Here is a 15303-nt window from a genome sequence, read left to right as displayed (position 1 = left end):
TGCACATTTGCAGTAAAAATATAAAATCATTGTTTCAAAGTTTAACCAGAGATGGAGTGCAATGAAGTACAGTGTACTGAAACAGTTTTGAGGCGCTTAAGTTTCTGTTACTTCGTAATTCCCTTTCACTACATTTATTTGATAACTTGAGTTACTAGTACAGATTCAGATTATTCAGTGTTGACAGGCTGTTAGAAGTGTTTTCGTCGGCATGTTAAGTGAAACCGCAGAGTGGTGGCTCCAGACAGAGAGGATGCTGCATCGATTGTCTGGAATTAACTTACTGACTGACCTGCCAAGCTGACTGGAAGATAAAATTCATTGGCCAATCATATTTTTTTACTGTCCAAAATGTTAATTTTACACTTAGCTACTTAGCTACATGCAGCATGAACAGGACAGATATGTGGAATAGTTAGTGGTATCTTGAAACATCCTTAGTGAGAATACAGATCAGTGCACAGACCCCTCTCTCAGCATGTTCTTCTTGCTCCACTTAGTAAGCCAGCCCTCTTGAGTAGCGATGTGTAAACTGGGATCTGTGCGCATTTATGCGTCATATTTCCACTTTAGGGGACTGACATGCTAAAGACAACTACTGTAGTCAGCTTTAATCTGCTTGTTTGTGCATGTTATGGCAACGGCTTTATCACACTAATTATACATTTTACACATGAAACCAAAACTAATGAAAAAATGTATTCATCTGTCAACCTCAGATTTCCTTGCAGAATAGTAACAGAGTTGTTGTTGCTTCTACCAGGTGTGACCAGCAACTACATGATGACTGGTATCAAACCAGCTGATCCTCGTGACATTTGAATTAGTGGTCTGTGTCCGTGTTTTCTTAATGTCTCAGATGTGGAGGGCCTTGTTTTAGCCTGCCAATAATCATTCAATATGAATGGTGGTAACATATCCACTACTTTGAATATTGAGATAATTTTTGTCTGTCACGTACCTTATTCTCATATATTAAGGGCTGTTTTTGCTCCAAGCCATCTCTCTCTATCTGTCTGCACAGTTGTATGAGACCAGGTCAGTATGACTGTGTGTGTGGTCTGCGCTAATCAGGGCGTCTTATAAAAAACAAAGGTCTTTTGTGGGTGGAAATTGTGTTTGTGTGTTTGTTTGTTCTGTCTGTGCTTTTGCTTGTGTGCATATGTTGATGTGGTTGTGTGAGTGTGTTTTTTTTGTGTTAGACCTCTTTGGCAGATTTCATGTCAGTTCAGTGCACAGTGAGACAAAGGAGTCTTGTTACACTGACCACACTCAGCTGATATAAAGTCAGCTGATGGTGACTATGGCTGGGTTTGTAGCTGAGGACAGAAATGTCAGGAACTAGAAACTGAATAGATGCAGTGGCTCAATATAAACTCTACTTTCTAGATTTTTTTTGTTTTTATAAAACTAACTTTAACGTGTTTTTGCCTTGCTGTAATTAGCCCAAATTAATTGAATTGTTGTAGATGATAATGTGAAAAATTTTATCTTTATTGATGGTCTATAAAAATGACGTCATAAAGTGACACCAAAGCATCTTGATCGCCCCCTGGTGGCTGGCTGCAGTAGAGGTCAGAAATCCCTCCCACTCCATGTTAGCAGATGGGACATGGACCAAAACAAAACTCAAATTATACATCAAATAAACTTTTCCCAAACATGGTTTTTGTAATTTTATGTAGTTTTTGTCACACTGATGCTTGTTCAGGTGTTCATTTTTCCAAGTTTGGCTTTAATTATTTATCTGATGTTTTAAAATGGGGGATGAATTGTCAGGATTGACAGCTCGCTATTCAGTCAAGCAAATGTACAAGAAAGAACTTGATACCGCAACTACACCACCCGATCACTACTGCACGGACTCTGGCTCCAAATGATGTCACCAGAACAAGATGGCAGCATTTGTATCTGGGATAATTTCTTTCTTCTTTCTTTTGTACAGTGAGAGGAAGTGGAGACATGCCCTCCATCTTTAGATATGTCAATGGTCCAAATGATAGTTACAGTTTCAAAAATAATATTGTTTTGCTGTGCCTCAGCCAGAAAAGAGCCGTGTCTCTGGTTGGTGGAATTCAGTGAGGCCTCATTTGTTAGTTACCACTAGTCTACTGGGCTTACCTCAGTTTGGATCCCTCAAAGTAAGTAAGTAAGTAATATTGACACAGGGGAAGACAGGAAAGCTGAATAATTACATTTCAGCCTTGTATCTGGGACAGCCTGATTAAACCCGTGGTCCTACTTCTCTCTGCGTCGCTGCCTGTCTCTTTCCTTCTGACAGCTTGTCTGGAGGCTTCATCACTTTACCCAAATTGTAAGAACACATGCTGACTTATACTGGCTGTAATACTGATTTTATCAGCTGCTCCTAGAACAACTACTTACCATAATTATACTGACAACTTGGCTGCGGAACAAGAGTTACTATTTTATTTTGCTATTTATTTTACATGCATACTTTACTGTAATGCTAAAAACATATTCTCTACATTGTTTGTACTTGTTTTTAATAGCTGTTAGGTTTGCTGCATTTCATGTAAGAAATATTTATTAATTCCCTTTGAAGTCTACTGGCAACAAAGACTACTACAGCCATAGCCAAAATTTTTGAAATACCAAGGTTTGCCAATAAGTGATCTTGGCCCAACAAATGGAAATTTTAAAGAAACAGCAAGTAAAAATAAAGACTGTACACTATACAGCAGGTTAGTGAATTAACCAAATCCCCAGAAAACACAGAAAGGGAACAAAAAGAAACTGCAACTAAAAGGCTTTTCTTTATTTGTTACCCTAAACTTTTATTTCTGTATCTTTTACAAATAAGTAATTTAAGATGCCAAGATCCAACCTGAAATGTACACACCTGACAGCATGATGGATGGGCAATATCACTGTTACAACATAGTTCCAAGATGTTGACCACATATGGCCCCTGTCATGCCTGGTTTTTTTGTTATGCTTTGTCTTTTGATTTCAGTCCATGTGCCATGTTTCATGTTTGTCTTGTCATGTGTTTCCATGTATTATGTTCAAGGTTTTTGTCATGTCCTGTTTTATTTTGAAAAGGGTCACTTCCCCTGTGTGTTCTGTTTTCATGTAGCTTTGCTTTTGATTTTCCTGATTGCTTTCTTCCTCCTAATGTGTGTCACCTGTGTCTCGTTGTCTTGTCTATTTAGTCCTTGTCTTCCCAGTCACCTTTGTCTGAGCGTTACATTGTCTTCATTGTCCATGCCAGGATCATTTGTTTTTTTTCTTGCCATGCCTTACCATGTTTAGTGTTGCCTTGCCATGTTTGCCCAGGAGTTTTTGCCACAGTCTTTCCGTTCATCTTCTCTGATGATAACAAAATAGTGCTTTCTAATGGGCCATTGAATTTCTAACATATTTAGTCCTGTGGTTTCAAAAGTAGAGTGGAGACAAATGATACTGTCTGGTTTTTCAGCTAATAATGATTTTGAATATATTTGGGAGAGAAATATTCATAGAAAAATACACAAGTCATACCTCAGTTGCAAGGCTTTATTGTAAGATTTTGGGTGTGGCTCTGCAGCTGTTGTTACCTAACTGTTAATTAGGCAACGGTTATGACACTGCACTCTCTGCAGCTGTCACAGTGAGCTTTGCCAGGTGAGCACTTGTGTGTGTGTGTGTGTGTGTGTGTGTGTGTTTCCCTGTAGAAATCAGTCACTGGGGAGGGAGAAAGGGTGTGCCAGTGGTATGTTTTTTAATTAATAATTAATTACAGATGGAAAAGAAAGGAAGCGGGTGCAGAGAAGTAACAAAGAAGAAATAATTTGAAATGAGGAGTAAGAATGGAGAGGAGGAGAATATGACAGTGAGTGGGAGAAACTGACAAGTATGATATTGAGGTGGAAAAATATATATATGTATATGTATGTGTGTTTGTGTGTGTGTGTGTGTATGTATGAGAGATAGAGAGACAGGGAGAGAAGGGAGGGGGCAGAGGAATGAAGGATGAAAGAGGAGAGAGGCAGATAGAGATAACCTGTGACAGTGAAACAGAGAGATAATGGCAGACAGATTTAATGAGGTCTTCCCAGATGTAATACTGAACTGTAATTATTCCGCTCTCCTGTTTGCCTGGCTTTATACTTGTGTGTGCAGCTCCTAACATCCCTGCTGAACTACTATGAAGCAGACTGTGTCCCTTGGCACAAGTACTCACCATCAGCACATGACCGTACCTGGAGGCAGGACTGTTCCTCAGCAGGTTATACGTTGTTACTCTCAGAAGCTGAACAACGGTCGAAACTCCTAATCCTCCTGTCACAGAGACCATTTCTTCCCATGAGAAGAAAAGGCTCACAAATGTGGAGGGTAGGGCTATTGAAACAAAATATAGGAATTTGGTTTGAGTGATAAAATAATACTAACTGAATGCTAAAATATCATCTTGTCTCATCTCGTCTTCATCCGGTTCATCCAGGTCACAGAGGCAGCAGTCTCATCAGGGAAGCCCAGACCTATCTGTAAGGCTGAGCCCATCCACCCTGTGGAGGAAACTCGTTTCAGCTGCTTGGATTCACAATCTTGTTCTTTTGGTCACTACCCATAGCTTGTGACCATAGGTGAGGGTATGGAATGTAGATTGACTGGTAAATCGAGAGCCTTGCCTTTTGGCTCAGCTCTTTCTTCACCACAATACTCGTTCACTCATGAACAAGACCCCAAGATACTTGAACTCCTTCACTTGGGGCAGCAACCTGACCCGACCTAGAGTGGGCAATCCCCTGGCGGAGTCCAATCCTAACTGGCAATGAGTTTGACTTATTGCCGGGAATGCGAACCAAACTCTCACTCCAACAACACAGCAATTGGGTGGCCCATAGAAACAGGCCAACCATCCCATATTCCCGGAGAACCCCGACAGGATGTCTTGAGGGACATGGTCTTAAGCCTTTTCCAAGTCCACAAAACGCATGTGGACTGGCTGGGCAAACTCCCATGACTCCTCCAGCACCCTTGAGAGGCTGTAGAGCTGGTCTAGTGTGTCATGGCCAGGGCCAAAAAAAACCTGCATTGTTCTGCTTGAATCCAGGCACACCGTTCACCAGCAACTCTGCTTTTCTGTCTGTTATGATAGTTTCTGGCCTATTTGCATGTGGAAAAACCTTTGTCACCTCTGATGAACAATAAAAGTTTCCTAATCGCAATCTTGTGTTTTATGTCTCACATCTTATGTCACACTATCAGAAAGCAAATCCTTCCTTTGCATCTCGAGTTTTACCAGTGACGAAGCTTAATTATTATTGAAACGCTATCACCTGTTATTGCGAATATTTATTGGTAAGGTTAGAATACCCGCTAGAGGACCTAATGTAGAACAACCACATGCTGCAATGCAGTGTTACAGTGTATACTGTAGGTACGCAGTAAATATTAATAATAGGTTTCATTGGAACGTTAAAAGTCCGTATATAATAGTAATAATAAATATTAATATTAAAAATAATAAGGAATAACGTTGGAGTAATATTGTAGAGGAAGATAGTGACTAATGTCTAATGAATTGTTACTAAACCTTTAAGTGATTCCCATGTGATCATTGAGCCAATGTTATAGAATATAATAAGAATTTTATCAGCTGTTAGACCAGTATTGAAGTGCATAATATTCTGTGTCCAAGGGTCCATGGATTTTTTTTTTTTTTTTCCATTGACTGGACAATATTACTGAAGCAGCAGTGCTTTGAGCTTTATACTAATATCACAGTAACTTGCTCACAATGACAGTGCAAACATGCTTGTGTTTGATGTTAGCATTAGTGCTGGGTTTCATTAAATAACCCAGTACCAAGTAGTACTGATACATCTCCAGTCAAACATGAATTTGATTCTTTTTGTACCCACTTTAGTAAAAATATATACATTTATTTGCATGGTTTTAGTCACAGCAATTCCCTGCAGGGGTACTGCGATGTGTGTGATTGAAGTTGAGTGTTTTGTATCATATGAGGTGCTCTGTTGGTATTGGTATCAGGAGCCATAGAGTCGGCGGACTGAGGACATGCACAAAACTCACAAACTTCTTTTTATACCCCTGCACATGTGATGGGGACTTATTGTCCCAGAATACATCATGAATTTTTTGCAGATTTTTTGGGGGGTAGGATACTGAATTCTCTTGGATGATAACTTCTTTTGTAATGACCTCTGCACAGTGGGACCAGGATAACATAGTAAAATATAATTTACTAATTTCAAAAGTGCATTATTATGTTACTCTTAAAGGGATTACTTAAGTTATTCCAATTCATTCTGAGGTGAGCATGACTTTATATCATCACATGGCAATCCATCCAAGATTTGTTGAGATATTTGGCTCAAGACCACAAATGTCAACCTCATGGTCAGAGTCAACGTCAGGTGGTCCCCAAAGTCAGTAGGATTCATCCCCTGGAAACCTTCAGTATTTGTACCAAAATTCCTGACTATATCCGTGCAGTAGCAGCATATTGTAGTCTGGGCCAAAGTGATGGACCACCTGGAGCAACTTCACCACCATTGCTGAAGAATGCACTGAACATGTGTTTGAGAGTATGTATGCTCAGGATGCTACTGCTTGACCTCAAGGTGTGATGGCAAGTTTGTGGAGCCAAATGACAGAGCAGCTGATGCCCGTTTCACTGTGTGTGTGTGTGTGTGTGTCAGTCAGGGTAGGGGCTGTATTACTGACACCAGTGGTTATTTATAGTTTCTTTTTTCTGATTATCGCCCTCTTCTTTCATGCTGTCTCTTACACCTATTCTCACCCATCACATTTTTATCCCCTTTTCCTCCTTCACTCTTTGTGCTTCCTCTACAGTGTACAAACACACACACAGACCACTGTGTCTGAAGTGTCAACAGGAGTTGGTCAGTGTGCACTTTGTCATGACTCAGAGCTCTGTCGACAAAGACCACGAAGTGAGTGGATGCACAGCATAGCGATAAAGAACCAGTCACATAGGATCCTGAGTGTGTGTGTGTGTCTGTGTGTGCGGTTGTGTTAGGACAGACAGCGGTAGCAACAATACAGAACTGAGATAAAGACCTAATTGTGGAGTGCAGTTTGTAGGCCTTGTGTTTGCGTGTGTTCACATGAGTAGGTGTGAGGATAAAAATATGAGTGTGGGGGATAATGGGAGACAGAAAGGAGAGAGGCAGGCATTTTGTGGTTGATACAGTGTGTGTGTGCGTGCGTGCATGTGTGTGTGTGTGTGTGTATCTTTAAAACACGTACAAAAGAGAAGCTTTGCATGAAGAACAGTTTTGTACAGTGTGCATAGCATGTACCGTGTTTGACTTTTCAGATAAAAAGCCTCTGCCCCAGGCTTCTGTCAAGAGCAATAAAGTCATTGTTACACGTAAAGGTGACCACTTCCACATTTTGGGGAAACTAATGACACTTAACTTCTTTTTGTTTCTCAGTTTTGGTTTTGGGTGGCCTGGTAATGTTAATTGCAGGAGTTCCTTAAACTGTCTCAAACATCCTCTTGGACTCGAGGATGAACGGGTGGGACTTTGGTGGTCAACGACCTCACAAAACATGTTTTAGCCATAACTGAAGACTTCATATGCATTTTATTTTGGGCCAGATTTCACACAGATGTCTAAATAAGTGGTGACATTTCATACCCGAAAGGTAAAAGGTCAGCTTCACTGTGACATCATAATGTTTTCTGTCCATAACTCAGGAACAGAAGGGCAGCATGTGACCAGATTTCACGTCTGGTCACATGCTCAACTGGTGACACTAAAGACTGACTGATCTTTTTTTTTTTCAGGACTTGCACTGATTATTAGTAATCAAATGAAATCTGATATATAAATGAGAAATCTTAATGTCCATATTTTAAATATCCAGTGAAAGATTATAACTAACTACAGTTTATTAAAATACTGTAAGTATAATACAAAAATATGAGGTACTTGTACTTTACTCAATATTTTCTTCCACTCCACTTCATTTTTAGGAAAAATATCAATCAAAATCTATCAAAATTATCAATTGTCAATTTAATTTAATAATTAGTAGTTATATTGCATATTCAGATTATTTATACAAAATGTAAATCTACCATCATTACCATTTATTTTTAAATTGATTTATTCAGGAAAAATTGATACCTGCCCCCCCCCAAGAAAAAATAAATAAAAATGCTGAATTGTGGATGCGATAATTACATAAGTATATCAATAATTTAGTATACATCTGCAGTGCTGCTGGGTTGAAGATGTGGGTGAAGCATCCATGTTCTAGAATTTGTAGCTTCAACACCCAAGAAATGTCACTGTTTTTTGTTTGTCTCAGTGAAATCACACACAAACAGACATATAGCAGCAGTCCACCACAGGTCCATCGGCTGCTGAAGCTCTCTATGGCTTCGTTCGGAGTGCCAGTCCAAATCTGTTTATCCAGTTTGTAAATGGATTGATTTTAGGGTCCAGACAGCAAAAACCCACATAAAATTTATTTTAAAAAGTCGGATCTAGACCACATTTTGAGTTGAGTTGAAATGCAGTTCGAATTGGATTTCTACAGATGCATCACAGTTTGGACTCGTTGGGTTCTCAGATGGGATTTTAAAATGTTTTTTTGCATCACTTTTGTGTGTGTCAGTGCTGCACACGAGGATGACATCAAATCCACGCTGTTACTAGCAGAGCAATGTGGATTCACAGGACAGACACACACTGAATGAAAGTCGTTATTTTGACATGGAGGAGAGCGAGATGATGGGTCTCCATTTCTTATGCTTTCATGTTGGAAAGCTGCACCACCAACATGGTTACTACAGCAAAACATGCTGATCGGTTGGTGATGTGTGCACACACAGATCCAATCTGATGACTTGCAAAAAACAGTGCTTGCAGTCTGACGAAAAGATCTGATTTCAAAAACAAATCTGATTTGCCTGCAGTCTGAACCACGACTGTCAGTCCTCTGTACTCCTTTGTGGAAATAGTTTCTAAGCGAACACGGCATGTTTCCCACTGGAAATAATTCACTGGAATCATACATGTCAATACAGTGATAGCTTCCAAGGAATACACTGCCTTATGTTAAATTATTTTAAGTCTTCACTACATATATTATGTGAGTATGGAAGGGTAGGAATACAAACTGCTACATAACTCATTGATGGTGGTGTATAACCACGAGGCAGTAATTCTAGTTAATATAAATCTTTACTGTAAATGTCAGTTTGTGGTAGAAAACCAGGTATCAGAGGACTGAGTCATAAACCATAGAAAACATGGACACAGAATTAGTGACATCACAAATATGGTCCTCAGGGGAGCTTTTGAAGATTGGTTTGATTCACAGCAGAAGACTGGTTGTCATTACTTAATTGCCGAATCAGCATGGCTGGTTTAACCCGCAGGCTGATCCTAACATCTGCTGAGATGCACACCATTTTCCCTCACAGTGCACCCCTTAAAGCAGGTTTGCTCCAAGTGGGGCCTGCAAGCCAAAGTTGGCCTGCTAAAAGGTTCGATTTGACCTGCCAGGTGTTGGTAAAGAACATCTTTAATTATAAATTGCTGTTTATGCTGTTTTATTCAAGGGAACTTTGGACTTCGGTATTACATCTATATATCAACAATGCAACACAGCACAGTGTGATAGGTGTTTCAGTTTCGGCCCTCCAAGGAAAAATGTTTAGCTATCTCAGTCTTAAAGGCAACTGCGTGGCTAAAGAAACAACCCCTAACCTTCATGGCCTGTCACATCAACATCACACACACACACATACACCACAGCCACATGTTCCTCACCCATAATCCAAGACCTTTTTTTGTATGTTTATGAAACCGAATTGAAAGTGACTTTTCAAAGCAGCAGTTTGATTGAAGACCATACATATCACTTCCTGGTAGCAGAGAGGGCCTGACCTCCTAGGTGTTTCACACACACTCGCTCAAGAGTTTCTTACTGACGTGTGTCATTAAACTAAACACCAGCTATCTGGCCTGAAAAGCAGCGGCTATGCGATGATATCATGGAATAAGATCGTGGTTAAATTGTCCATCTGTCTGTCTCTGTGTCCATCTGTCTGGCTCGGTGTGAAACTAAACTATGTTTCAGGTCACCGTGCAGATTGTGCCAAAGCTACAGGAAATTGGACATACACACACACACACATAGTGCTCCGTCTTTGCTGACAGAAGGGCTTGCAGAGTGGGTAATGAGAAAAGGTCCTCGTGCATGAACGGTCACGTCAGCAGGCCGGCCAGCCCAACACACACACACACACACACACACATCCTAATGCAGCCCTTCATACACTTCTAAAAACACAAAATCACTTCTTTTTTTCAGCTTTATTCTTTCCTTTTGTGGCTGTTTTCTTTCTTTCTTTCTCTCTCTCTCTTCCCACAGTAATAAGGGCATTAGTGTTAGCTTTGTAGGAAGTCAGTAATGATTCTGCTGTGTTCTTCCATCAACCCTCCCACACTGACTTCTACTTGAACTGGTTAAAAATAGAGGAGCTAAATTCCTCTCCTGGTTGAGAAAAACATCTAACAATTACATATTGCTTACCATTTTAGTACAATGCCCTTTGCTTTAAAATTGCACACAGATATTATTGTATTGTGATGATGCTAGAGACCAGGTTGTTGTGTATCATATGTTTGGTATATTATGCTAGAAAGACTCCTGATTTACCAGGATCTCTGTCCTTAATTTCATTTTTTTCTGTTGTCATTGATTGGTGTTTCATGTAAGAGTGAAACACGGCTCATCCTCTTGGCATCTTCAACACACTGCTTCCACAGAGACTGCAGCATTCAGTTAAGAGTTTGTCCTCATTTAACTTTGGTGTAAGGAACGATGGAAATGATCTGTGCTTTGCGGGGCCCCAGGCTAACCTTTTTCCAAAGCACCCTGGGACCATCCAGAAAAACAATTTTAGCTGTCCTGAATTTAATATAGACTGTCCCAAAATGAAATTGTTGTTTCTTTACTTTGTAATAATCATCTATGGTTATTAGTTAAGACTATTGACATACAAAGTATTTTTACGTCCAAACTGTACTCGGTTAAAGTAACCCTTTAACGCATTGCTCTGAACCGAAACTATCAGTCCTGGTGTGTGTTTATCTCTGTTAGCTCAATTAGCTGTAAGATCTGTTAGCATAGCACACTGTGGGAATTTGCTGCTAGCTAACTAGCTCTCCCGCCAATTTAAACATTGATTTGTTGTTCATTATAATTGAGAAAAAGGTGGCCTTTTGGATTTTAACACGAGAAGACACTCAGCTGTAGTCTGGGCTTGGTTTCATTTTTTTGCTAAGCAGTAGTTATAGTTATATATAGACATAGACACATACATAAAAAGAAACCCTTTTGTCCCATTGCAGGTCTCACATATATACAATGCACACTCTATGGTCCCAGGGACAATGGGACGGCATTAGTTTAAAGTCCTGGTCCTTTGGCCCTCTGTGTGAAAGTCACTGATGTAAACAAGCCTGGTGTATTTATACAGGGCTGGCAAGCTGCCTGATTGATCTGAAACATTACACTGCCCGGGACCGTGCTGTCCTCGAGACCACAAACATCCAGACTTACTCCACATAAACATGCTCACATACACATCAACTCGCATACAAATGTATAGTGGCACGTGCTCGTAAGATATCCAGACACACACACACACACACACACAGACACTGCAGTGTGTTAGTAATGAGTAAATAAATTAGAAAGGTTGTGGGTATGATTTGTGCTCACCATACATCTGGAATGCTCTTTCAAAAGAATAGTGCACTTTAATAGATTAGATGGTGGACTATATTAAGTTAGCATAAAGCTGGAAATAGCTGGCCTGGCTTTGTGACACTGATATTGCTTTATAACTTGGCAAGAAAGCAAAAAAGCTTATATCTAAATCACGAATTATCCCTTTAATCCAACATTATCACTACAGCAGCAATTCTCAAATATTTCTCCAAAGTTATTCAGCCAAACCGCTCAAGTCCGCATACTTCCCATCCTTTGTATCCCTAAGTACAGCAATTTTAGATCTTCCAAACAATTGTTCTGTGGATCAGCAGCACTGTCAGAATTGGTCTGCTAAAATGGCTGCTTTGATCCTTTAGCTCTTTCAGTTGTGATAATGTAATTTTATTCTTTATTTATTATTCTTATGGGTTGTTATTACTAGTTTCGCATTTAAATGAGGGAGTTTGAACACAAGTCTGTGTGTGTGTTTATATATATATATATATATATAGTAGTATTATAACTTACTACTGCAAAATACTACATTAGAGTTTCAAGAGATCAACTTAATAAATGTCTGATTTTCCACATTTAAATAGCTAAATATTCCTTAATAAAAGGACATTTAAATTGAGCGTGTGGAGTACTTATTTTCAGATTCTTTCACAGATGAACAGATGAATGTGCACATTCATAAATCTGAGTGTGCACATACAGATTAATACACAGCCTCCCAGTTCTTCACACACACACACACACACACGAGCAAATCTTGCCATAATAATTCCGCATTGTCAGGGCCTACCTCTGCTGGGTGGTGGTCTTGAGTTGTCATCAAAAACCTCTCTTTAAATTCGAGCTTACTGTAGGAGTTTGAATTTGCCACACTTGTAATTTTTGGATTCATCTCTTCAAGAGTAAGGCTGTCTGTCAAAATGAGGTAATTGTATGCTACAGAAGATGTAGACTAGTTATGAGCTGTGTAGCATAGATGTGGTAGGCAGGCGGGTTAAACAGTGTTTCCTCTCATTGTACAGATCAGCGGGTGTTGTGCCCATCGGCTAATCTCTGTGGTGTGTCAGGAGGGCACCGCCTCAGTAATAGGCACTTGCACTGGAGGCTAGAGATACATACTGGACTAGATGAATGTGCAATACATTGATAGATCTTTTTCAAGAAGTACTCTCTCTCTTCGGTCCTTTCTGTGAGGAGGGCTTGCTCACCCAGCTTCATTTCTGTGTGGGGATGTTGTCTATCTGAATTGCCTCACAATGCTGCCCCAACCTGTATCTGTCTGTTTGTATCAGCCAGTTGTTTTCTGGTGTCCTGCCTGTTGTTCTTAGCTGCCCGTCTTGCTGTCATCTCCCCCTATTTGACTTTGTCTGATTTATCCATCTGTCTTTCTTCCTGTCAGTCCGTCTGTCTGACTAACCAGTGTCTAACTGTCTTTGAGCCTTGCTGTCGGTGTGTCCGTGAGTTTGCTACAGTGAAAGATGGTATGACATTTAAAACAGCAGGATGGGCTGCTGCTAGCACTGTGTGCCTAAATGTCAGCTTAGCCCACTGGTTATGGAACCTCCCCTTGCTGCCCCCCAGTCCAACTCGTTCTTTCTTTTGTTTTTGTTGTAAACCTCCTTTAACCACCTGTGTTTCTCTCCAGCCCCTCATCCCCATTCTTGCTTCTTTCTCCTTAATCTAGCTAGCCTTTTCAGTATACCTTGGGAGCACATCCACTGCACCTTTTGTAATGTATATTTCTATAAATCTGTCATCTGTCATCATCTGACCATTGATTTATCTGCACACTGGCACACTGGCAATAATAACAAGTTTGAATGTGCAAACTTGTTATTATTGCAGACTGTGTTTTCTGGGCACTGCTAGGTACATGTCAGGAGAATATGTATGTGACGGTAGGGATGCAACCAGCAATTCATTTCGTTATGGAGTAATCTGTTGAGTATTTTTGCAATCAGTCAATTAATTGTTTGACCATTAAAATATCAAACATTGTGAAACATTCTCTGTCACTATCATAAATGACAAAGAAAGCAGCGAGTCCTGAGATTTAAGCAGCTGGAACCAGAAAATGTTTGAGATTTTTGCTTAAAAAAAGAAAGAATCCATTATTGTGGCAGCTCTCTGTGTCACAGTGCCAAAACTGTTTTACCCACTGACTAATACATGTGTGTTTGTGTGTGTTTAGGATCATCCATGAGGACGGTTTCTCCGGTGACGACGTAAAGCAGTACAAGCCTGTCGTTTACAGCAACACCATCCAATCTCTGGCTGCCATCGTGCGTGCCATGGATACGCTGGGCCTGGAGTATGGAGACAAAGAGCGGAAGGTCAGCACCGATCCTCCACACTCACACACAGTTACATATACACCTCATTTTTCAGATACTACCATTAAATCTATTGTGTATGTCAACATGCAGTCACAGCGAAGTGTGGCGCAGACACAAGATCATCGCAGATTCAATCGTCTCAGGATTGTTTATGTTCTCGAGTCCCAAGCTGTGAGCTGAATCAGGCTAAGTGAAGATGTCAGTCATCATGAACCATTAAGCTAATGCTCCAAATGCTGAGCTCCCTGTCCTGAGTACAGCCACTGGATGAATGCCATAAGACATGCTGTAGTTCCAGAAGAGAGCACCGTGTGCCTTACACAGAGCTCCTGTCTTTCAACCAAAGTACCAGGAGTCCAGCTCCTGTGTCAGACCTGATAAAGTGTCTCTGAGAAGGACACTGATCTCCACCAGCTTCAGGCCCTTGCTCTGACCTCTTGGCAAAAAAACACATCTCTGAATGGGTATTGAGGGAACGTCACATTATGTTGTTTTGGTTACTGTAATTGGAGGGAGTGTATCATTGTTAAGGTAAGAATACTGTGGAGACCATCTTTAGCTTGACTTTGTACACAGTACCTTTGTCTGTGGTAAATGCACACATTAAGCATCCAGTGTACTGTAGGTGGATGGCATTGTTAATGTCACAGCTTCATAAAGCTGCTCTGAGAGTACTTTGTTTTGGAGCACTGATGACCTCACAAAATTTGCATTTTCCTCCCACACTGGTAATGAAATGTACAGAGTGTTATTTATGCAGAGAGCATGAAAAATTCCTGCTTACCTCAAGTAGTACTACTTTTCTATAAGCAGTAATAGTAATATAAGTTGCAGTAACTTGCTACTGGATTTAATTATCTACCAAAAGACTTTCAGGAGCAGTATATTGATGTGGAGGACACACGCTCACAGTCACCGTCCCATAGGGTCACAGGAAGCACATGTTCCAAGGATTGTGATAGGTTCATGCACAGCTCCCCTGTGAAGTTGCAGTATATACAGTTGAAAGAAGGAAGTCCCACAGTGTGCAGCTGCATCTCTTTCAGCAGCATGATTTATATTGTGCAGTCAGTTGGGGGTGGATGGATTATCATCTTTTTCAGGCAGAAAGCACAGTCCAACAGCAACATATTGGTCGTTTGTGAATGCTTTCCACAGCGTTTTGTGATAATCTAAGCTGGGCTAGTAAAAGAAATGGAGTTTATTTTAGTTTGTTTTG

General features: G+C 40.3%; 1 protein-coding gene and 1 long non-coding RNA gene across 4 annotated transcripts in view; both read left to right on the top strand.

Moving 5' to 3' along the window:
* gnao1a (guanine nucleotide binding protein (G protein), alpha activating activity polypeptide O, a) overlaps nucleotides 1–15303 on the top strand; it is a 92277-nt gene that overhangs the window by 8991 nt on the left and 67983 nt on the right. For all 3 annotated transcript variants that reach the window (XM_046395470.1, XM_046395471.1, XM_046395468.1), the window contains exon 3: nucleotides 13940–14081. In XM_046395470.1, the coding sequence (XP_046251426.1) occupies nucleotides 13940–14081 (142 nt within the window). The remainder of the gene's footprint in view (nucleotides 1–13939; nucleotides 14082–15303) is intronic.
* Nucleotides 3344–5174, top strand: LOC124062580. Its single transcript, XR_006843948.1, has 2 exons — nucleotides 3344–4338; nucleotides 4448–5174. It is a non-coding gene; the product is annotated as an uncharacterized LOC124062580 (long non-coding RNA).

Source organism: Scatophagus argus, chromosome 7, assembly GCF_020382885.2.
Source record: "Scatophagus argus isolate fScaArg1 chromosome 7, fScaArg1.pri, whole genome shotgun sequence".
In the NCBI taxonomy this organism is placed as follows: Eukaryota; Metazoa; Chordata; class Actinopteri; family Scatophagidae; genus Scatophagus; species Scatophagus argus.
Note: the sequence above shows the minus strand (reverse complement) of the source record. Positions and strands in the feature narration are given on the sequence as shown.